The 25176-nt window shown below is 41.1% G+C and overlaps 1 protein-coding gene and 2 long non-coding RNA genes across 7 annotated transcripts in view; 2 read left to right on the top strand and 1 right to left on the bottom strand.

Annotated features, from left to right (window-relative positions):
• Nucleotides 1-165: 165 nt before the first annotated feature.
• Nucleotides 166-12839, top strand: LOC140578493 (uncharacterized). Its single transcript, XR_011982703.1, has 2 exons — nt 166-792; nt 9994-12839. It is a non-coding gene; the product is annotated as an uncharacterized lncRNA (long non-coding RNA).
• The window catches only part of LOC111834876 (discoidin domain-containing receptor 2-like), a 39300-nt gene continuing 18233 nt past the window's right edge, over nt 4110-25176 (bottom strand). For all 5 annotated transcript variants that reach the window (XM_023794670.2, XM_023794669.2, XM_023794668.2 and 2 more), the window contains 15 exons: nt 17952-18054; nt 17263-17494; nt 16297-16444; nt 15014-15116; nt 14374-14557; nt 13678-13918; nt 12862-12927; nt 12308-12444; nt 11272-11431; nt 10341-10567; nt 10080-10207; nt 9806-10003; nt 9459-9693; nt 9095-9244; nt 4110-8545 (listed from right to left, as the gene is read on the bottom strand). In XM_023794670.2, coding sequence (XP_023650438.2) covers nt 8414-8545; nt 9095-9244; nt 9459-9693; nt 9806-10003; nt 10080-10207; nt 10341-10567; nt 11272-11431; nt 12308-12444; nt 12862-12927; nt 13678-13918; nt 14374-14557; nt 15014-15116; nt 16297-16444; nt 17263-17494; nt 17952-18054 — 2444 coding nt within the window. In that variant the 3' untranslated portion in view covers nt 4110-8413. The remainder of the gene's footprint in view (nt 8546-9094; nt 9245-9458; nt 9694-9805; nt 10004-10079; nt 10208-10340; nt 10568-11271; nt 11432-12307; nt 12445-12861; nt 12928-13677; nt 13919-14373; nt 14558-15013; nt 15117-16296; nt 16445-17262; nt 17495-17951; nt 18055-25176) is intronic.
• Nucleotides 19465-25005, top strand: LOC111834877 (uncharacterized). The gene is made up of 3 exons (XR_002836090.2): nt 19465-19641; nt 23162-23289; nt 23412-25005. It is a non-coding gene; the product is annotated as an uncharacterized lncRNA (long non-coding RNA).

The raw sequence follows: 25176 nt of genomic DNA, 5'->3' as shown, positions 1-25176 counted from the left end.
TAAAATACAATAGAATAAAATAAAATAATGGATTACTTTCCAAGTCATCCGGGGGGAAACTAAACTAAATATAGCTATAATCTATTGTTTTTAAATAGGCCTAGATTTATTCATTTATACCGGTTACTATACTGATCCAATGCCAGCATCTGCGGGTTTGTATCCCAAAATGTATGACGCTAAACTAATGAGTGTAGCGTACGTCAGTCCAAAGGTAACATCAGTGAAATGAATCTGATTACAAAATACTGACAGATGCTGAACTGCAAAGGACATCAGACGTAAGCTACGTGAAGCTTTTAAAACTGACAAGGAAACTGCTATTGGGGACATTAAATTAATAATTAGGCTATTTAAAATACTTTAAAAAACTAAACTTATCGAAAATAGTTTCTTCGACTCACTCGCTGCATTAATTAAAAACCATTCAAAATAATTTGTTAAAACTCTCAAGTTTAATTTCGCACGTTGCTTATTTCCCATAAATAAAAGCGAAAATACCGGAAAACCATGCCTTACAACGTAAACGAAGCAATCATTGAATCATACGCTTTGATGCTTTTCGTGATGGCGACGTTTTTCATCTACTTTTGCATCATGGTTTGGGCTTTCAGCAATCCGAAACTTAGCGGCGCGGAGGAAGACGCTGACATGAGCCCGACCGAAGTCGCTTTCACACCCGGAAAGCGAGTGTTGCTGGAGCGGATCCGCATCCACAAGGAGCATCTGCAACAAGCAACTGACCCAAGTACAGACGCGGTTTTCCTGGAGAACAGCATCAGAACAGACAGAGTGAGCTTTACATTTAATTATAACAGTCCGGGCACCTCCAATTTAACTGAAGTAATTGCTTAATATTTGACTTTTAAATTAATGTCCTTAATTGCAAACGCAATAATGTACGTTCAGTTTGTTTCATCTATCACTGAGTCGATTAATATTACTACCTGATAATAGTTAATGACAAAAAAACACACGTACGCAATAATACTAACTTTGTGATTGCAAAATACGTTTCATCTCCATTGAATCACTGCTTTAATTTTGTTCAGTATCAGAGCTCGTCCTTGTCCTCACCTCTAAATCCTGCAGAGAGCAGAGAAATAGTAGCCTTTTGTCTATAAGGGGCGGTGTATTTTTAGGTATGATCCGTCACGTGCAGTCCACCCCCATCATGGTTTTTGGCCACCTAATATCCAGTCTCACCCTACCGCAACCATTTGTTTTTAAACGTGGGCGACGGACAAATTGTGTATTATATTGGCCAATCGGCTTTGTTAATTTTATTCCTGTTTTTGTTCTGAATAATCTGGAGCCAAAAATACTGCATAGTCTGTTCAGACTTCAAACTGTTCAGACACTGACAGCTCAGATTTCAGATTCATAAAGGACTCTTGCACTCTGCTAAGAATATTATTTTTTTAAGAATATTATTATTTTTTGCCACAGTTTTGAGTTTTGGAATATTTGAATCAACAGTCAAGAGAGACCAGTGGTGTCATCCCACTCTTGAAGACGACTTTCTGGAACTTGGGGGGGGGGGGGGGAAATACTGCTGCGACATGGAAAGACTGACTTAAACCCTGCTGGAAAAACCGACTATATGAATGATCTTAATTCAGCTGCAGCTCATCCTGTCCAGGCTGTCCCTCCGGCTTTTACTCTGTGCTTCTGGAATAAGTTCTAGACTCATTCTGTCCCTATACTTAATGAGCAGGTGGAAGATGGATGGATACACTATTGCACTGCCTGTAGTTCTATGATCATCTAGAACTCCTGGCCTTCTAAGGGAAAAAGTACACTTTTGGTTTCTGTACAGATCTAAAATCTCTCTCACCCTCACGGCAATTTATAAACAGCTCTCCAGTTTAGTGATAATGCATTCAAGTATTCATTTGGATGATTGGACATTCCTTATGAAGGTAAGTATAAGGAGTCACATCGAAAGTAGTTTTTGGTTTTGGCATAAACTGATAGGGACCTTAGACAAAAGAAAGAGTTTGTCACAAGTGACAAGATTCAAAGGTAAATATTAGATGATAAACACCTTCCTGTGATACAATGCAATCAAGGGCTAACATCACCTGAACATTCCTACAACGTTAGCTGGAATATTAAAGCCAGAACTGTTCACATGAAACAAAAAAAATGACAATACATGTAAATTATACTACAGCACAAGCAACTACTACATGCCAGCTGCAAAGCCTAGCTAAGCTCAAAATAAATAAATCACAGGGCCCTGATGGCATCTTACCTATAGTGTTAAAAGAGATGAGGGATATTATTTGCCGACCCTTAACATTACTGTTTCAAAAATCCTTATCTGAAGGTGTGGTACCTTCTGATTGGAAGCATGCCAACATAACGCCCATTTTCAAAAAAGGGGATAGAAGTAATTTGTCAAACTATAGGCCAATCAGTCTAACTTGTATAACTGGTAAAGTTATGGAGGCTATAATCAAAGAGAAAATGGTAGATTACCTGGACTCAAATAACATTTTGAGGGATAGCCAGCATGGATTTAGGAGAGGTAGATCCTGTTTAACAAATCTGTTGGAGTTTTTTGAGGAAGCTACTCAGGAAGTTGATGATAAGAAGGCCTATGATGTCATCTATTTAGATTTCCAAAAGGCTTTTGATGTTGTTCCCCACAAGAGGCTCTCACTTAAACTCAAAGCGACAGGTATTTTAGGAACTGTAGCGACTTGGATTGATAACTGGTTAACGGATAGGAAGCAGCGAGTAGTTATAAGAGGCTCGATGTCACAGTGGGCCTGCGTTCATAGTGGGGTACCGCAGGGTTCAATTTTAGGACCACTTTTGTTCCTAATTTACATAAATGATATAGACACCAATATATACAGTAAACTGGTGAAATTTGCAGATGACACCAAGGTGGGTGGTGTAGCAGATACTGAACTAGCGGCTCAGCAGCTACAGCGGGATCTTAATTTAATTAGTGACTGGGCTGACACCTGGCAGATGAAATTTAACATAGACAAATGTAAGGTACTCCATGTAGGGAGCAGAAATATAAAGTACAGGTATTTTATGGGACCTACTGAAATAAAGGTAGCTGATTATGAGAAAGACCTTGGTGTGTATGTTGATGCTTCCATGTCTCATTCTCGCCAGTGTGGGGAAGCAATAAAAAAGGCCAATAGGATGTTGGGGTACATCTCCAGGTGTGTGGAGTTTAAGTCAAGGGAGGTAATGCTAAGATTATACAATTCCTTGGTGAGACCTCACCTAGAATATTGTGTACAGGTTTGGTCACCATATCTTAAAAAGGACATAGCGGCCTTAGAAAAGGTGCAGCGTAGGGCCACAAGAATGATTCCTGGTCTTAGAGGAATGTCATACGAGGAAAGGTTATTTGAGCTAAATCTGTTCAGCCTCAAGCAAAGGAGACTGAGGGGGGACATGATCCAGGTCTATAAGATTCTAACAGGTTTGGATGCTGTTCAACCGAATAGTTACTTCAGCATTAGTTCAAATACAAGAACTCGTGGCCATAGGTGGAAATTAGCGGGAGAACATTTCAAACTGGATTTAAGGAAGCACTTCTTTACACAGCGTGTAGTCAGAGTATGGAATAGTCTTCCTGATAACGTAGTGCAAGCTGAATCCTTGGGTTCCTTTAAATCAGAGCTAGATAAGATTTTAACAACTCTGAGCTATTAGTTAAGTTCTCCCCAAGCGAGCTCGATGGGCCGAATGGCCTCCTCTCGTTTGTATAGTTCTTATGTTCTTATGTTCTTAACATGCTAGTGCCATTGCACCAGTTGTTACCATGGTGACATTTTCTGTTTACATAGCACATCAAATGCAATGGAAAATGAGTAATAGTCAAAATCAAACTGCATTTAGTTTATTAACCAACGTCAATGGGTCACCAATGTTTTTATTAAGTTGCAGAATTGTTACTTTATAAAATAGCATGAAAAAGATCAGTAAATGAAATTGAAAGGTTTGCATTGCAATCATATTTAAATTGATCATTGAATTTAAAATTACTGATCATAAACACCGGATTATACCAAAAAAAGAATTCAAGGTATTTTGTCTGTTTTAAAGACTTACAAATACAAAACATATCACATGTATATACTTTGAAATCATTTGATTTTAATATTCAAAACAAATACCTGGATAGTGGATACAATAACAGAATAAAACAAATTACCACTAAACTTGTAAAAAAATTATTTAGTGCACAAAATAAGCTCTATACAATAATTACTATACAGAACTGTGTCACTATCAGTATGTTACTATGATTGACAAAACCGGTATGATGTTATACACAAATACTACATCTATAAAAGCAAAATTGATGGATAGAAAATGAATCCCTCAGTCTAAACAAAAGCTTAAAATAGCTATTGTATGTAAGTTATGGCTTTGGTAATTTTTGAATTTCTTATTATTATGGTTTATGAATTGCAGCTCAATTTGACACTAACTTTTTATCAAGATCAAACAATTATCATAGGATGTGGTTCCAAATAAGTAAATAAGCTAAATTAACATGAGGTTTTGAGGGCTTCAAAATACTCCAAAAGGGTAAATACTGTGGAACGTATAAGTTTATACATATTGATGAGTCCATATATAACATATAAACATTACAACAATGTTAGTGTTCTTGTTCCAGTGGATTCTGTATCGTTAAAGGCTATGTGATGTGACACAGGGCAGGCTATTCATGTCCTAAGGTCCCACAGTGTATGCTGGGGCTTGTGTAAATGTAATCATAGCTACTCTTACCGTAAGCCAGGCCTGGGCAATTATTTTCTACGGAGGGACAAATCTGAGCTTCACCACATCAGCGTGGGATGTTTCTAAATGATTATGTTCACGTCACCTGAAAGCTACAATACCTGCCTTATTTGGTTTAACTTTTCCCTTTTTTGAAAATACATGCAGAAATCAACAGCACCAGTGCATTGTTCATGTTTAACTTGACATATATTTATCATTAATTAAAAAAAAAAAAAATAACCTCCATACATTTGAATGTAATACTTTTTATTTTTTTTTATTATCAAGCAGACCAGTAAAAATAGCTTTGTGGGCTGAATATGTCCCTCTGGTCGGCTTTTGCCCAGGTCTGCCATAAGCGGTGTCTCTGTTTCAGGAACAGCATCAACATGTAACTGACAGGTAATCAGAATGCACATGACTCTGGCTCTTAGGACATGAATGCATCCTGCCCCTGCATTACAGCAGAGCAAAGCTGACATATGGTGCTTGGAAAAGCATATTTGAGAAGTTTGCGCTGGCTGAATGGGGAGACTGGGTAAGCGGGCTTTGTAACACCAATCCGATATGAATAGCTTTTCTCAGAGTACAAGATTATATAAATAGGACCCAATCCTTACAGGAGTATGCTAGATATTACTATCTGCAGAGTGGTCCTTGTGTCGGTGTTCACTTAAATAAGTGAAATCTAAAAGAGGCATCCGATCACATAGCTGAGTTCTTCATTAACACCAGACATTAAACTTATGCCCTGCCTGCAGTAAATTCAGCTGTAGATGCTTTCAGCTAATCTACCATGTGAACGAACTGTCCTTCAGTTTCCTAATTTCACGGTACAACAAACCTACAACTCCCTTAATGAAAAAAAAGCAAAAATTATATACACCCAGAAGTTTAACACATATTTGGTTATCAATGCAACATTCAGACACAACAGAAAACTACCATTTCATGTACTAATGAAACCAAGCATATTTTCATACTCATTTTATACCAACAAATGCACAAACATGCTTTGTGCATGCTGAAGAGCATGTTCGACATTTCTCTTATTCATCTCACGTACTCTTTCACTCCTTTGCACATCAACCCTTTCCTCTAGGTCACAGGTCATATGAAACAGTGCTATGTCCTGCAGAGAATAACTTGTCCATTTGACATCTTTCCCTTGAACGCAGGTTTTCTGTGAAGTTAACCATTACCATTAACAACTATGAATGGCATTAAAATAGTTATAAATAACTTAGAGAAAAGTTTATGGAACTGAAATTTACATACGAAGACATGTTGGGCCATGAAATGTGCTTCGGGTGGTGAGATTGACATGCAAATGTGTTGAGCGACTATACAAACCCCGGATTATGCTATGATATGCTGTGCTATGACTGCAAAGTTTGAGACTTTAGGCATGACATCTACTGACTGTGAACAAAGTGGCTAAATGGCATTTCTGTTTTTCAGGGGGGGGGAAGACAATGATGAAGGTGGTGTGTGTATTAGGTTCATATTACATTGTGGGGACCCAATGTCCCAACAATGTGATAAAAACCTGTAACTTTTTACCTTGTGGGAACATCTTTATCCCCATAAGGATCACCCCAATTTTCTAAAAATCTGTGAATGCAATCGAAAAAGTTAAAATGTTTTGTTTGGTTACTTTTGGTTGAGGTTTGGGCTAGGTAGGGGTTAAGATTGTCAGGTTGAGATTACAGTTTTCCTCATATAAATGAATGGAGAGTCCCCATTAGGATATAACAAACCTCTTTGGTGTGTTTGTGTGTGTGGTCCAGGTATACCTTACCTTGTGGGGACCAGATGTCCCCACAACGTGATGAATACCCCTTTTTTTTTTTTTTTTTTTTTTTTTTAACCTTTACCTGGTGTCCATATGGGAAAACTATTTTATAAAAATCTGTGACTGCAATGAAAAAACTAAAAATGCAAAAACACTTCTGTTTGGTTACTTATGGTTAGGGCTGGGTAGGGGTTAAGGTTGTCATAGTTAGCATTAGCATTTTTCCCATAGAAATGAATGAGCGGTCCCCAAAAAGATATGATTACACGATGTGTGTGTATGTGTGTGTGTGGGGAGGGGGCGGTGGTGGTAAACATTAAAATTCTCACCTGTGAGTCACAGAAACATGCTCCAGGGTAAATGCTGTATGACCCATACTGTATAAAGAACGCACTATTAAATGTCCAAACCACAAAAAAGCCTCAGGCAAGTAACATTAAAATAGTAGTAAACAGAAATATTGATACTAACTATTTAACATTAATCAGTACTAACATTAATAACATTTTAAAGGCACTTACAGAGTATGATTCCACTAACGGAAAATAAAAATACATGAAAAACATACTGAATTTCCCGAGCTTGAAGCAGTTTAATTGGACTATTCCAGAATTCCAGGTCTGTGCTGAGCATGATATCAGGCCTCTACTGTAAAATGTATACTAGCCTACCTGCAAGAAACTGTCAGTGTTTGACTCGAGACTGAAACTGAGTACTGCTGTGGACCTTACATAAAAGCACATTATCACTTATTAAAAATAAAGAAATAAAAAAAATGCAACATTACAAAATTTGTAGAACGTTAACAGTACAAACCTAATGCACAAAGTTGCTTAAAATAGCAGATATTGTTACATGTACAATTGTGACAAAATTATCTGATACAAAGTGATATTTGAGATTATTCTTTGTATTAAAACTATGAATATTTAATTCACCTACATTACACAATGCCCTTGGTCCTGTGCTGACACACATTGAGTTTCATTGTAATGAGTCCCACAGGAAAACGAACAGCAAGACATGCCCTCATTCCTTAATAAAACAAAAGAACATAAAAATGTGTGAAATATTCCTTAAAATCCACTAAGAACATTTAAGGGACAGCTATGATTTCAAACTGTCCCTTATGAATACAAACCAAAAACCATATGCAAAAAGTCAACTTCCAGACCTATGTAACAACAAAATTATATATTGGCTTTTTATTTTGACTGCTGTAATTATTCGTAATGCCTACTAATCTAATCAAACCAAATCAGCAATCAAAAGCCAAATCAAATATCTATTCAAAAGCCAAAAATGTGACATTTTGTGGTGAAGGCCTGAAATGTGATATTTGTGCATTTTTTTTTTTTTTTTACTAAAAGGAATCATGAAAGAATTCAGTCCCTTTCATGACAGTAACATTGCTATTTGCAAATACTATCAATCTAATTAATTCCAGGGGGAAAAAAGAAACTGAGAAAGGTAGGTGACCAGGGGAAGCCTTTTTATATGGAACTTTTTTTTGCTGCGTTACTAGATTAAATTTGAGTCGGTCGTTTCAAAAGTACTTTCAGGCCTCCTACTGGCACCTAACCCTTCCTGCCGCGCCAGCCCCCCCCCCAAGCACTTCAGGTTGCCCCTGTTCTGGCACAGATATGAAAATAACAATAGTTACACAGCAGTAAGTACTGTCTCACAGAAGGGGAGAGGAACGCCCGCCTGCATGAGAACCTAGGAGTATCCGGCAAAGGGCGTCGACCAGCACGAGGCTGCTGGGAATGTGCTGGGCACAAACGTCCGAGCAGCGTGCTGAGGTGCCCCCCCCGCACACCCCCCCCCCCATCCCAGCTGCCGCTGCCGTGGTCATGGCTGGCACTCCAGCAGCACACGGTGGATGTCCTGGAACGGCGGCCGCTCCTTGGCGTTCCTTTGCCAGCAGCTCAGCATGAGCTTATAGACAGGATCGGGGCAGGCGGCCGGCTGGGGCAGGTAGATCTGGGCAGGGCAGGAGGAGCATTTACGGGAAACACGTCAGAATGGGACAAATGCTACTTGTTCTCGCTAAGTGATGTTACTTTCACTAGTGATAAACGCATGTGCTGGCAAGTTACGTTTACAGGTGTGTGTTCGGCCGTTTAGCGTGCAGTAAAGCTTCTGGGCAGCATTTTCGCAATCTGGACTTGTTAGGTTTTTAGAGCACAAAGTATTCATGGGGAATAGGATTAGGAGCTGGAAATGGCTGGGGAATCGTATAGCATGAATGGCACATGCTGGTGATGTGATGTTACGCTGAACAGATTGACTAACAGAAGACAACCAGGAGTTAATATAACTAATCAGAAAAATTCTGCCCTCCTGAAATTATGATAAATTGCAAATCTCTTGATTATGTGGGCAACGTTTACTGGATGAATACAAGTAGCTAAAAATTAGGAGGAGCACCGCTCCCAATTGCATGTAATAAAAACGTGCCGTAAAGCTAGTAAATACAGTGAGTGAGTGAATTATATGCTGGAAAGACACTGGTGCAGCACAAACACTCACCTGTCGCTTCTGATCCCTGAAGAACTCGCCAGTATTCTCGATGACCTGCTCGTCGGAGAGCTGCGAATAGGGCTGCTCCTTGCAGAAAGTCAGGATCTCCCACAAGGTTACGCCGAAAGCCCATACATCACTGGCGGTGGTGAACTTGCCCTGAAGTGAACAAGCAGGGCACCACAAACAACAGGTCATCCCATGGGGACACATTCTTAACTTACAGGAATGTGTTGGTCTTTCAAAGGACTTTAGCCAAAAATCACAGGATTAGCTAATGCTATCAAATCATCTTGGTGAATTTAACAAATAGTTAATGCTGTAGCAAAAATAAAACAAAGGAGGTCGGGCTGAGGAGACTGCTGGTCCTCACCAGGAGGATGCTCTCCCAGGACATCCAGCGGATGGGCAGCACGGCACGGCCCTGGATGCGATAGTAATCCCCACTATACAGGTTACGGCTCATGCCAAAGTCAGCAATCTTGATGGTGTAATTCTTGCCCACCAAGCAGTTGCGTGTGGCGAGGTCTCGGTGGACGAAGTTTAGTGAGGACAGGTACTTCATGCCAGAGGCTATCTGCATGGCCATGTAGTGCAGGTTACTGTAACTGCAGAGCACAGATGGGCGAGAAGTTCATTGAAGGGTTTGGGAATCAAGTCAAATTGCATAAAAGACCCAAAGACTACCCAAAGGTGTGAGCTAGAGAGAACCACGCTTACGTGACTATGGCAGCATTCCCGAAGAAGGCTGCCTGGATCTTGGGATCGTGACGGGACAGGAACTGGTTAAGGTCCCCATTCTCCATGTATTCTGTGATCATGCAGAGGGGATCGGCGCAAATGCACACTGCCAGCAGGCGGATGATGTTGGGGTCTTTTAACCGTGACATGATCTTGATTTCTTTCAGGAAGTCATTCCTGTGAATGGACACTTGGGCATTACCACAAGGATACTCGCCTGGATATGCAAGTCTGCGCCAAGCCATGGCTTTACCTGGCATTTTTATTGGCATCTGCTCTCAGCATCTTCACAGCTACAAGCACGGGCATGCCGGGGCTGACGTCGAAAGAGAAATCCTCGTCCATGAAATCCTGCATGCCCTCTGCCTCACAGAGATGCACCTGGTACACACCAGCCCAAGACAAAATTAAAAAACAGAGCGTGGTCATCTTCAAGTCCTGACTTGCCTTTCACATTCAGCAGTCTCCACCCATTCCCCACTCACATTCTTCACAAGATGATGGTATAACCCACCTCTCCGAACTGTCCCTCCCCAAGCTTCTCCTTGAAGCTCAGCAGCTTCATGGGAAACTCCCCCACGGCCACGTCCTTTCCAGACAGCAGGTCCATCGTGATGGCGGGCACGGCATAGGTGTTGCTCCCTGTCACCCCCTGCAGGTTGACGATGTCAGCCTCGGCGTAGTGAGGTACACCTTCCTGGCCACTGGCTTGAGCTGGTTTTGAGGCTACACTGGTCCCCGCTGTGTGACACCCAACACCCAAACAAGTTAGTGCACTAAACTGCATCATACATCAGACATGTCATCATACCTCATTCTCTGGGTAGGGGTCTTAAAGGGACAGTTCACCCCAAAACTGAGAAAATGTATGTTTTAGATGGACTTTAGTGCTATTTATCCCTCTAGGTCCATCTAGGTTGTTCTGCTTGGAGATGCCTAGTTTTGGAGATATTGGTCGCAGAAATGCCGGTTTTCTCTCCCATATAATGAGACTGAATGACATTCTCTCTGTGGTGATTAAAGTTCCAGAAAAATACATTTGAAAAATTGAACAGCAATGTCTCTTATCAGAAGTCATGAGCCGGTAGATAATCCACAGACTTTGTAGTGAGCAATTTAATGTAGTTTAATGCTAATTTTCTTCTACTAAACTCCACGCACTAATTGTATCAATGCGCAGAAGATATTGCCAGGGTGTTAGTGCTCGTATCTTCTGTACCTGAACTGCTCCTTTAAGATCCTCTGTTGTCATGCAGTCTTAGTCTTAAGTCGCTTTCTATCAGGGGTTTTAAGATCTTCTACTGTCATGCAGTCTCAGTCATAAATCACTATCTATTAAGGGTCTTAAGATCCTCTATTGGTCAATGAGGCTTCTGGCCCATTGTCTACTTATCAGTTAACATTCGTTTTAGACTTTGTTTTACTTCTACAGTGCTGGTTCATACCGGCCTCCTCTGTGACCTGGGAGAACTCGGGCAGCTTGCGGATGAGGCGTGAGGGCTCCTGGTAGTCTGGGCCGAGGGGGAAGATCCTCTCATAGGTGGACTCCTGTTCGCTGGGAGACGATGAGTGGTTGTTGTTGCTGCTGTAGGTGTAGGTTTCACTCTGTGTTGATGCAAGTGAATGACAGTTAGCTCACTGTCCGTTTTCTGCTCAGGGCAGGGCTCAGCTCCACAGGGGTGGGGGGCAGGGTGGGCCTGGTCCACCTAATCATTATCTTGGTCCACCCCCCCGACTGCGATGCCCCACCCAACACTCCAAAAGCTGAAGCCAGGTCTGGCTCAGAGACCCAGAATGAAGAACAAAAAGTTAAGAGAACCACATAACATCCAACCACATTTAACCCCATCAAATACTTTGTTTTAAAATGTAATAATTTATATAAAATTTTTTATAGCACGGTGGATCAGTGGATAGTGCTGTTGCCTCATATCTCCAGGATTGGGAGTTCAAATGTTCTCCCCATCTTATAAAGATTTCCTCCCACAGGTCAAAGAAATTATCAGGCTAACTAAATTGCCTTTCTTTACTCTATGTGTGTGTGTGTGTGTGTGTGTGTGTGTGTGTCTCCTGCAATGGACAAGCATCCCATCCAGGGTGTTTCCTTGCCTTGTGCCCTCTGATAGGCTCCAGGCCTCCCATGATCCTTTACTGCACTGTTTCCTTGCCTTGTGCCCTCTGATAGGCTCCAGGCCTCCCATGATCCTTTACTGCACTGTTTCCCAATCTGGTCCTGGGGGATCCCCAGACAGTCCATGTTTTAGTGGAGCTGGGAGGGAGCAAAAATGTGGGCTGTCTGGGGGTCCCTGAGGACCGGTTGGGAAACACTGCTTTGTGGTTGAAAGATTGATTGATTTTCATGTATATTTTCATCTAAAAGCACGAGCATAAATAAAAAATGTATAAAGCAGTTAACATTCAGTGCCACTTCTGTTGTGGACCGTGGTACGTTTCCCCCTTTAGAATGAAATCTTCACTGACCTTCTCCAGCATCTTCTGCCAAACTTGCCTCCACAGAATCATGACTATAATGGCCACCAAGATGAAGATGATTGCCACCAAGCAGCCAATCAGAATCCTTGTGTTGCTGTCATCCACTTTATGAGTAGGGTCGTCACCTGACACAAAAAATGGGGGGGGGGGGGGATTCTTTTTTTATTGAGCATGAACAAGTCAGAGGAGTCAGATGTCAGATGCCTGGCAGCCATGAGGTGTTTTGTGTGATAGAGGCCCTGCTTACAGCAAATCTGCTACCAGTAAATCTTCCTCATTTTGTCACTGACTGTCTAGTTACTACAGTTCCTGCTGTCACTTAACCCTAGCAATTGTATTTTTAAAGTCTTGATAGATATCTTCATCATCACATATAGCCGAAGTGTAAAAAGAAAACTGATTACGAAAGACTGCATATCTATGATCACCACTACTGGGTGCCTCGTTAAAGCAATTACTCTGTTGTGTCCATTGCACTTGTCATGCGTATAAAAAAGCAATAAAAATCCAGACATTTAAATGAGACAAGTAGACCTACTTACCTGGCTGAGTGCTTGTTGGGGGGTCAGTGTTTGAGGGTGGTAGGGTGGTATTGTACATTGCCGTGTCTTAAAGAGAGAAGAGGCTTACATTAGAAGCTTACATTGACAGGAAGGTTTCATTCTGACTGATCATTGTTCAGGGCATAGTAAAGTAAGGTGCATCAGAGTTCTTAGCTGGTGTTATGGCAGAAGATAGACCTGCATCAGTGCTAGCGGTATCAGGAAATTTCTTCATTATTTTTACATCATATAAGAGCATTTACAGCACTTGCTTAATATCTGTAAAAATAATGCAAATTTATTGGTTCCGTAACAAAAGTCCATTGACAAGCAATGTTTAACATATCTGAACATATCTTTCGACACAGACATTTTCCTTTTAAGTGTTATATTTTTGACTGATTCATTCATTTCTGTTCTTGCTATTTTGCTATCAATTGCAATTGTAGACATTCACTCCTAAAGGGAGACTAAACACAAGAGTTTGCGTTTTTTATGTTATTGCAACGTTGTTACTAATTAAAAAGCACCTAGTGAGACTGCTGGTCAATGAGAACTCTTTCACAAGTATAATTTGGGTTTCAACTCAATACTACTTGAATGTTTTACTTAAATCTACTACTTTCTAATGTGAATATATGTTTTGTAAAGAAATTAATCAAGTAATGATTTTTGTTATAAAACCAATAAATTTGCTATATTCTTACTGAAAGAAACAAGCATCCCAAGACGTTCTGTGAACACTATACAGTATATGAAGACAAGCATCTATAAATCAAAGACTGTAGGCATCTATAGTCCAAACACCCACAGTACCTGACTGGAAAGTTATTTCACTGAACATCATCCAGGTGTCAGCGAAGTAGTACTGGCATTTTATGGCACTGGCCATGTGGTTGTGGAGGGAGACTGTGACGAAGCGAGCGCTGGGGTTGGCGTTGTCCATGACGGGGCTGAAGGAGGCCGACGTGGGCTCCCAGTCCGACTCCGAGCGGAAGCGGCAGACCACCTGCCGGAACATCTTCACCCGACTGGTGAACATGTTGTTACAGTGCACCTGTGGGATGGGCGAGAACCAACAAACATGTCACCATGTGTTTCACCCACCATAAGGGTGGTTCTTCTGGAACCAGAAACTTTACACTGGTGACAAGCCCAGTCTTAAAGGAAGTTCCCAGTTTAAACCCTCCACCTCTGGAGGGCTGTACATGGCCCTCTTCTTTTGAATGGAAGGTTGTTAGTTTGAATCCCGTGTTTGCTAAGAGTAGTCATAGAACAATTTGAGTCCTTGACCAAAGCCCTTATTTCTGAAAACTGCTCTAAGGTTCCTGGATACATGGCTTACCCTGGACTCAGAACCCAAGCTTCACTCTCACCTCTGTATGTGCGTCACAGGAGAGCAGGATGGGATTTGTGATGACTGACCTCCGTTGTACTTGCTACCTGTACAGCGACCATAAAATTGCATTCTATTCATTTAGCCCCACCCACGGAGACGGCCGTCACACGCACTTTCATGGTGGTGAAGTTGCGTATCCGATCGAACTCGAACATGATCTCCACATAGTCCATGGGGAGACTCTCGTTGCTCCAGCCCACATAGTCATAGCCAGGCCAGACGCCGTAGACATGGCTGAGAGTGAAGTCGTCCAGGCCGCACATGCCATCTGTCAGCTGGCCAAGCCCTTCGGTCATGCTGTGGGCGAGATGCAAGCCATGAGGGACTTGAGCTTAATCATGTGGGAACGTTTGATGGATTTCAAAGTTCAGGATAGTGCAGAACTGAATCAAGAACACGTGCATGCTGATACGTGGTGGGTGCATGACTCAGTAGTTCGGATGCAGTGCTTGTGATCAGAAGGTTGCTGGTTCAAATCCTAGGGATTTCACCATTGAGACCAATTGCTCCAGAGACTGTCTGACCTTGCTTTCTCAAAAAAAAATGTATGTGCTAAAATAAACAAGATACAACACAACTGTTGGCCACTAGATGGTGACATACTGTTGTCTGATAACTGCAAAACTAATCAGTAATTGTGAAGTTAACATGAATGAGGACTGAAGCAGTGATCTGAAATTTAGAATGTCATAAAACGACTGATTATCAAGCCTTCCCACACAGGACCGGTGTGCAGAGACACAGGATGCTGACCTGTAGCCCACAGCCCCATCATACACGGAGTCGTTGAGCTGAACCTGCAGGTCTTCATAGATCATTTGCTGGCCTGTGGGGGCGCTGTAGGACACCAAGCCATCTGTGAGGAAAAGTGTGAGGAATCAGTTTAATCCCTCATGGGGCCCTACGCCATCCAGCACCGAACGTGTATGGTGTGAGGTCACTGGAAACAGCACGGGTAACAGAAAGCGAAAGGTGTAAGATGTTTAAAAAAAAAAAAACAGTAAATACCTTTTAAATAACATCAGATAAAACAGAACTCTACAGTCCAACTGTAAGAGGTTTGGCTGGTTCAGTAACTGCATTTTGATTCCAATTCCTTAATTATTTATTTCTGTAATTGGAGGCAGAGTGAGTTAGGACCTTATGCCTGTGACTGAAAGGTGCCGAGTCCAAACCCCAGGGCCGGCAGTGTGATTTCACCATTAGGTCCTTGAGCAAGGTCCTGAACCCCCAACTACTCCAGGGACTGACTGACCCCTGCATTCTCAACTGTACGTCGCGTTGAATAAAAGCGGCTGCTAAATGTAATGGGATTATGCTTTTTATGATCTCATGAGGGAAACACAATGAGATGAATGTGCTCACATTACAAGATAAGGCAGTAATACACGACCCTGCAGGGAATTTTCAGATGAAAGATATTTTTACAAATCCAAGTCATTGGCAGCCAGCAGCAGATTTATAGCGCAGATAAAATATGCTCAAAAAGTACTTAAAATGTTATTCATTATACGATTTAACGGTAAAGCACTGGACTAGCACAAAAGCACTATTAATTCAGAAAAATGGCTGTCACCGTGAAATATGCAAACATCTGAGTTTGAATTATACTTGCACACTGCAGTGGGCCCCTGGCTTGATGTAGAGCGAAAATCTTTGGGATCGTATATCTGGCAGAATTAAGGGAGACTAAGACTGCACGGCTGTACAGGTTAGGGCACTGTGCCCATTACTGGAAGGACACTAGTTTAAATCCCTTGGTCGGCTGAGTGATCTCACCACAATTGGGCCCTTAAATTGCTCTCGGCACTTAATGATCCTGCTGTGGATAAAGCATCTCATAAATAAGGCCATTGGCAGGAGAATGGTGACAATTCAAGGGGAGAAGAGATCCACACCACTGTCCATTTAACCACTCACATACTAGCAGGAAGTCACCCCTGGGGCACCACAGCAAGACCATTGGAGAGCTAACTTGCCATTAACATCCATTTATCTATGCATTGTTGGGTTTCGTGCGGCCCGTCCCAGCTTACCTAGCCATTCGCAGCCATAAAGCTCCACTCTCATGCACACGTTCATGGAGTGGTCCGTCACGGGCATGAAGCGGACGAAGCGGGCGATGATGGGAGGCTCCAGGTCCTTCAGCACCACGTCGTACGCGTTCCTGTTGCCCTCGATGATCTGGGGGACGACGCCGAATGATGTCATGAGACGCTCCTGCTGTGTGCGCTAATGCTGATGGACGTCGCGCTCCTCTTTACGTTGTTGTTTGTGGTGTCTAAGGACACTGCTATCGAAAGCTAAAGGTTGCACCAGTTCAAGTCATAATTAATGATAATCCATATTCCAAAGGTGCTGGGCTAAGTCATCTTAGCTTTTAGCAGCAAGAATACCCTCATAAACAGATCAATAGCAGTTAATGTCACAGAGTAGCTTCAAAACACCCTGGGAGGCTGGGGACACGCCAGATGGGGCAAAGCAAGATGAGGTGACATTCCTTAACTTCACATGTGTCAAGTTGCCAAATGACACCATTCTGTGTTTGGCTCTCGTCCCAAAAACATGCACCCAGACCCTGACTTCTATCATATTCCTATGCCTGGGTTGTCGTCTTGTGATTCCACCAAAGCTGATATCTTTGGTTTTCATTCCATGTGTTTGCTAAACCCACCTCCATGCCCAAACATAGAGTCCCACTCCCTTCCTCGAATCACATCAGGGACGGGGCCACATGGGTACTAACCCCAGCTGAAAGCTAATTGGCCCCTGGAATGCTCCCTCCCCTGTCACTCACTGATTCAAAGCATATCATTGGCTAATGATATGGTTGGCCCCTCTCTCTGAATAATGGCGCCTTTTATGCAACCTACCTTAAAAATAAATAAATAAATAAATCCTAGAATCACCCCTGTGTCACATAGTTCTGACTGCAAAGTTACCAAGAGCAAGTTAGAGAGAAATAAGCCCAAGGACAACAGGGAAAGGGATATTTGACCAACCTCCCTGCCCTGTCTGTTCCTCCAGGAGATCCAGCGGTTCCCGTCACGGCTGTACTTGATCTTGTACATCTGGGCAAACTCATTGCCCATGCCGCCAGCGTGGCGGCCCTGTGTGCCCACGAGCGTGATGAAGTGCAGCGAGCGCAGGTCAATCTGCAAGAACTCATTCAAGTGGTCGGGCTCCACGGTGATCTCTGGGCACCAGGCACCGTCACCCTCCTCGAAGTCCAGTCTGGGGGGGGGGGGGGGCGGAGAAGTGAGAGGAAGGAGGGAGAGAGACCGGCTGAGGGGCAGCATGCAATGGGGGCCTTGTTTTGGACTGGTGGGAAAGCACAGCTTTTGTGAAAACATTGTGGCATTGTGCAGAGAAACCAGAATACGTGTAAATGTGAAACGGAGAATGGGCCACCCACGTGGGTAAATTTCCCCATCAGTGTGGTTTTCATGCACGCACGCACAAACACGCATGCACACACACACACACACACACACACAGGCTGAATAACCATACATACTCAACAGGACAGTGTGTATAAACAGGGCAGCCCTTACCCACACACGTAACACGAGACGTTACTGCTGCCAATTGTGGGTTTCAGGCAGATCCATTTGTATTTGTATAAATATTCACAGGCATGGCTGCTGGCAATTTAGCATGCAGGAGCGCCTGCGGGTCCAGACGGACGGACCTGCCGTAACGGGCCGCGGTGGATTCGGACCACTGGCTGGAGGCGGAGATGTCCTCATCCTGGATCTGTCCCCCGGACATTCCCAGTGGGTAACGGCACACACCTACGGACACCAACAAATGCAGCTTTAACTTAAACAAATCCATCTCAAATGTTTAGTAGTGGTAAAAACACAGTATCAAAAGTAGATGGCAGTAAATGGACACAGAAATTAAATTTTTGGGTATTAATATGCAAAATTATATCCTACTTAAATACCTTGAAACATTCCTTGGCAACAGTTCTTAACCCTTATTTTGGCAGACAGCAACCTAAGATTTTATTTTACATTTTTTAAATATAAAAACTAAAATAATAATAAAATAACTTTTCCCCTAGCTAAGTACAGCTGTCAAGCTACATTTGAGCAGTTTCCCCACGTTGTGCCCCTGTGATATTAAAGTTCTTACTGTTCATTTTATTATTATTACTATTATTTACTTTTAGACACTGAAACATACAGCTGGATATTTGTACTTGTTCAGCTGCAGAATAAAAGTAAAAAAGAGAACTGGCAAAAGAGTTTAAATTGTTTCAACATACATTTGTAGTTGTAAGCTATAGATTAAAGATTAGATCAGAGTAATTAACATTTTATACATTTTAAACATTTAGCAGACATTCTTGTCTAAAACAACATACAAGCGAGGCAAATAGAACATTGCAAATATTCATGGTGTTAAGTCGGCTAGGCGTAAGTACGGCTCAGCTGAACTTACACTTGTAGCTGGGCGTTCATTGTAAGCAATATTGGAGCAGGAGTGATACAACAACTATACATTTACACAACAAATACATATTTCACTGAAGAGATTGTCAATCATTGACACAGGGTAACACTACATATTAAGTTGTTCTGGTTATGAATGGCGTCTCGATTACGGTTAGCGCTGCACTGCTACCTCGTTAATAGCCCTTATTAAAATACCAGGTTACATAGGGTGACCAGATAATCATGTCAGGGAGGATACTTTGAGCTACTTCGGGTTTTACAAACTACTATCAAACTGAAAGGCTCCTGCGCTTAGCTAAATAATTCAGCTCTTCTTGTGCTTTGACTGGTTTGTTTCCTTGACCCATCAGCTGTTTCACATTAGCTTTAGTGACACATGCATGATTATAGGAGACTGACCAATCAGCACACAGCAAGATCTCAGTGCTCAAGTGAAATCCAGGTCCTTTTAATTGAAATGGTAATTTACAAAACCTGTCCTAGCTCATAGTGTCCTCCCTGACACTCTGGTCACCCTACAGTTACAGCTAGTGTTTTCGTCAACGAAATTTTTGACGAAATATCTTCGTCAACGAACCTTTTTGACGTGACGGGAGACCAAACGAGACGCAACGTAAATGCTGGTCATGTGACGACAACTATAACGAAATATATCGTGTAATACTGTTGACGAATAAAAACGAGACTAAATTTGGTTTACAAAATAAAAACTATATTAAAATGTCTCTTCATTTTCGAGATGAGACGTTATTTCCTCTCGTTTAATCGCGTTATTATTATGCAGTACGTATTTCTGTTGCCTGTCTCCCCCATTCGGGCGCACAGATCGCGGAGAAATGCGGCCACAAAATATCGGGAAAAAACACCACAAACCTTAAAACCTTAAAAGACATCAAGGCATTCCACAATGACATTGAGGTAAGTACAGACATTAAAGTAACGTTACTTTCTATTTTAGAAAGCTCATGCCAACTGTGGTTAACATGTTATCGTTAGCAATAGATGTTATCCTGCTAGCTTTAGGCGTTTTGGAGAAAATTATATTTCATAAGCATGGACACTTGGCGATCTGTACAAAACATCTTTATGATAAGATGTTTGATAAGAATACGTGGGTAAAGGGAACACTTTGAAGCTATGTAGGCATTTTAGCAAGCTAAAGCTAAGTAGCAAACTGAGAACGACAGCTCAGTGTCTTGAATCCTGGCGATCTAAACTTTCAAGCTTTCATTACTGCGTGACTAGATATATGTCGAAAGGGGTAGTGTTTGAAACACTGAAAGAACGTTTTTCGGAACATCGTCAATGGGTCTGGCTTGCCAGGCTAGTTACCATCCACGTAGAGGTAGGCTCTGGCTACAGCTCATGTAAATACCTGCTAATTGTGAAATAATGTTCTTGTGGAAAGGATGTTCGTGAATGATTCAGAGCATGATGCATTTTGATTGGCATCCCTTATGGTCTTGTGAGGCCTATTTTTTCCGTTGAACAATTGTAGCTGAAAATAAACAGCCACATTACAACCAATAGTTTCAGTCATTGAGTGCAAAATAGGCCTAATAGCAAGGATTTATGCTACTTAATATTTACAACAGTTAGATTTTCTCGAGGCTGCATCTGTCCTGACATTGTATCTATTCCTGTGCTAGATTCCAGAAACAGCTTCAGTGAAGCAAGTCCCGCGCAAGAAGATTTATTTATTTTATTTTAATTTGTGTGTACTTCTAAGTAAACATGTTTGGTTGGCAAAATAAATGTTATAAATTCAAATCAGAGCGTCTTCCATGTCTGGAATGGATGTAGAGTATTCTTGAGTCTATAAGGTAACAATAATATAATAAGAACCTTGTTTTAATTGTGAAATGCGTTTGACTAAAAGAAAATTGTCTGTCTATTCTACTAGGTACTTGTACTATATTGACTAGGTAAAATAGAATTGCATCACTAAAATAAAGAGACTAAAATACAATTTTCATTGACTAAAACTAGACTAAAATGTTATCAATTTTTGTTGACTAAAACTAGACAAATAGTCATGGATAATTCTGACAAATGCTCAGACTTTTAGTTGACAAACTTGACTAGACTAAAATGAGTATGGACGTGACTAAGACTAATAACTAAAATGACAGCTTGACGCAAAGACTAGACTAAAACTAAAATTAAGACAGGCCGCCAAAAACAACTATAGTTACAGCTCTCCTCAGGTCACATGGTTCAGGGTAAATTTACTACCAAATGTATGGCAGAATTGCTTAAATTATTTTGTGGTAATTTGCCAAAAGAAATACCATGGTGAGGTGAAGTGTCTGTATTTTTACGTGCGCTTATTCCTTCATTTGTAAACAGTGCTCAAACATAGTGTTTATTCACTTTTTATTTTGTCTATCATTCATATCATAGAAATAAAATGACTTCTGTTTGTCCATTTCGACCTACATGTTTTACCCTTAACCCCCCCACCCCCCACAACGCTTTTCCCTAAAGTGCGAGGTGTGGATTGGACAGTACATATAGTGGTAGTGTTTGCCCAATTTAGCTTGTTTTGTGGATAAAGACTGACAATGGATTATGCTCACTGGACACTTTTGATAGGTGGCTGCTTAATGCACAAGTAAATAAACCGGAAGGATATTTTGCCTGGCAGCCTTTATGAAACATTATACATTATTATACTGCATTTTCGATCGGAAAATGGGTCAAAATTGTTTGAAAGTTTAGTATTTCTATGTTAATTTTTTCAAACAATTTTTTCCTTTAAAAATGAAGGAATTAAGTTTTAGCATGCTCCATGTGAAAATAGCAACTTCCGTCTTTGTACAAAGTTCAATTTGTTTAGAAACTGTTCTTAGTGTACAGGGAGGATGTATTCGATAAAAGTCTGCACAGTTACGGTTATTTGTGGCTTGACTTTTAAATATAGCCTATATATGCCGGGTCACTAAGGATCCAAGGTATGTGATAATGTTCCCATAATAAAGTCCCATGTACACAAGAGTTAAGTGTTTTCTTAAGAACTAAAATCTTGTAGTGCATTTATGTACATTTTTGTTTTTGACAGATATTGTATGTAGTTCCTTTTAAGAGACCTATCTTTCTCTTTTGAATAGTTACTATTGCTCTTTAATAAGACCGATTACTCGATAAATCAATGGAACAAATTGATAGAATACTCGATTATTTTAGTAATAGCTGCAGCCCTAATGAACACCTTGTAAAATATTTCATCTGCCAACCACAGAACTGTGTAACGTGTTATTCGATTCTGTATATAAAAATTAGCATTTTCCTCACACATTCTCTTTTCTCACGCCTCATATTTCAAATTCTTTGTTCAGTATTTTTTAAAAGTTTTAAGTTTCCATCACTAGGAAAGTTATGAAAACTTACAGCAGTTGTACAAGGCTGATATACTACACTCGTGGAGACCACAGACCTCTTTATTCCCCTTCTCTTTCCTTCTTGAAGCCTGGAAGCTTTTGTTTGGCACACTTCTACAACATCCTTTGCTTGGTGGAATATAACCCATTCTCAAGCACAGAAGAAGCTTCAGTTACCATGCAGTAACTGTAATAATGATCAAGTTTACTTTGGAGGGCCACTGGGTTTTTTTCTGCAGGGACCAGATTCAGCAATTCAAATGAAAGGGGGGTGATAGTAGTGATGGTATGGTATCAGACTGTAGCTCACTGGGAAGCACCTGGTGCCCAACCATGAGAAAATGAGGGAGGGAAAAAAAAAAAGTATAAAAGACTCCGCTGATTTTCATAATAAAAGTCCTTCTGCTTTTGCTTATTTTGTAAGTGTAAACAGAGTAAAGGAGGGCAGGTCCTTCCATTTGATTCATTTACATGATCATACATATGTAGCAGGCCTGTTTGTAAAATGAAAACCATTAAGCATTATAAAACGTCTCTCTGATTATATATGCTAAAAACTTTTAAAACATAAAACAAAAAGCGTATTCTGGTTAAAATCAACACCCACTTCATGACAAGGATAATGTGCCATTAGATATTAGATACTATGACACTTCGTTTCGGCTCTGACCAATCAGAAAGCTAATTTACTGACTGGGCTTTAGTGAATGATAACTGTAGCAGAATGACTAAGAAACAGCATGAGCCATAGGTGGTACTAACCCTTTGCCAAGGAGACCTGAAATGCAGGGGGGGGGGGGGGGCACCGTACATAAAATAGGACAGAGGTGGCATGAGGTCTCAGTAAGTAGCACTGTTTGTATTCCACCCGTGTTGTGTGTGTAGCTTGCATGTTCTACTGGAATTGTGTGGATTTCCTCTTGCAGTCTAAACCACACGTATGTCTGCTACTTGCGATATGATCCAGGTCTTTCTACAGCAGAGGGGTGTGAAACTTTTGGTCTGGAGACCCCCCCCAAAAACACCCAACTCATCTGACAGCAGACACTCCCTTTCAGGGGCATTTCTCACCGAGGTCCAAATCAGCTTTACTGCACGTCAACAGAGGACTGAGCACCGAGTTTAACGTCACACTAGAGAGTCACCAAAGATATGCGGCTTCAGTGCAATTGCTGGCCCTGCCTTGGTAAGTTATTCTTTCAGCAAACACAAAAAAAGTATACAGTTACCAAGGGAACCACAGCCACAAAGTGCCCGTGAATATCAGCCATGCGCATATTGATTTCTGTTTGGTTTTGGGCCCATCAGAGTGCAGTCCAAATGGACCCCCACCCGCGCCACCCCAACATCACAACAGAAACGCCTTTGTGTTCCTGCCAGCAGCAGCATGGATGGAAGTGAAGGACATTTTGTTTAACCCCCACTCCCTACCCCGAGGACCTGCATAAAATCAAAGATGGGAAAACCTTAGAGGTTCATTCTGGCAGCTACGACCTCATTTCATCCAAAACTAGCTGAAGCCCTGACCAAACCCTCCTCCAGATGCTGGCCGCCTGACCACACTCACATTTACATGCAGATGCTATATAATGAGGCATCACTGCATAATTACTTTAAAACAAACTGCTGTGAATTACTCAGTTTCATGCTTGATTTTATATGGGATGAGATTACAAATATATACATATATATATATATCCATCCTCCAACCACACTTCTAGGATAGGGTTATGGGTATAGAAAGTATATAATATATAAAATATAATTAAAAACTATCCATCACATATGCATACTCGCATACATTCAGTGACATTCAAAAATCGGCATATCTGCTTTTAATGCATTTGTTTCTATTTTGCTATTCATCTTATAGTAAAAGGCCTCGAGGCAATGAGGTAATACAAATCAAACATTGCAGCAACCAGGAATATTGCAACATCTCAAAACGTTCTCATTTTATTGTTATTGTTAATTTTAGATTCTTCAAAACAGCCTCCTTTTTGCTTCAACGACAGCATTGCAGACTCTTGGCGTTCTTTCAACCAGCTTCCAGATGTAGCCACCTGGAACGCTTCTCCAACAGTCCTGAAGGAGTTTCTACACGTTCTGGGCACAAGTTGGCCACCTTGCGGTCACTCTTCAATCCAGCTCATCCCAAACCCCCTCCATTGGGCTTCTGGTCAGGGGATTGTGGGGGTCAGGTTGTCTGTCACAGCACTCCATCTCTTTTCTTGTTCACAAGATAGTATAGTACTTCTGTAACCTTGCGGTGTGCTTAGGGTCTTGTGAAAACGAATGATTTTCTATAGGTGTGCCCAGACTTTTGACTGGTGCTGTATTTATTGCATACAAATAAACATACATACGTATTATATACAATGCAAATTCCCATACACACATATTACTTTGTTGATACCCAGCGAGATATAGAATATTCTCTGTTGCCGCTATTAAAGCAGACAACCAGCTTTAACAGTGACACCCAACCTGTTGTTTGTAACATAGCCGGTTTTAAGGTCCTGATGCATCAAATTAACTCAACAACCCGCTTGTTCATTTTCATTAAAAAAAGACACGAAGACAGCATTGTGTGTTATGGTTCACAAAACAAAAATCCAAGATGATTAATAATAATACTATACATAAATAAAATCCAGCATATAATTTATTATATTACAATTTAATAACGGCAGCAGTGTGTACATATAAAACCTTTTATCCAAAAAAATTCAGTGGATTGGGAATATGAGTTACTTAGTTGACGTGATTTAATAGTATTATTGACCTATGGTACAGTCGAGTAAATCAGGAAGAGAACAAACAAGAGCTCCCAAAGTTATAACGCCAGGAAGAAGCTACTTTGTGAAAAGTTTTTTAATTCATATTTAGCATTCACCCTGTCAAATGTTTATTTGAATATATATATATATATATGTATTTTCTGTCCCTCTCCAGAGAGATCTGTTCAAAAAAAAAAAAGAAAAAAACAAACTAAAACAATAATATCAGTTCAAGTTTTCGGCCACGAGGCTAAAAATATCGGTGTGCGTTGTGGGAGGAAGGAGGCCGCTTC

This window comes from Paramormyrops kingsleyae, chromosome 15, assembly GCF_048594095.1.
Source record: "Paramormyrops kingsleyae isolate MSU_618 chromosome 15, PKINGS_0.4, whole genome shotgun sequence".
Taxonomy (NCBI): Eukaryota; Metazoa; Chordata; class Actinopteri; order Osteoglossiformes; family Mormyridae; genus Paramormyrops; species Paramormyrops kingsleyae.
The sequence above is the reverse complement of the archived record's forward strand: the minus strand, read 5'-3'. Positions and strand labels throughout refer to the sequence as shown.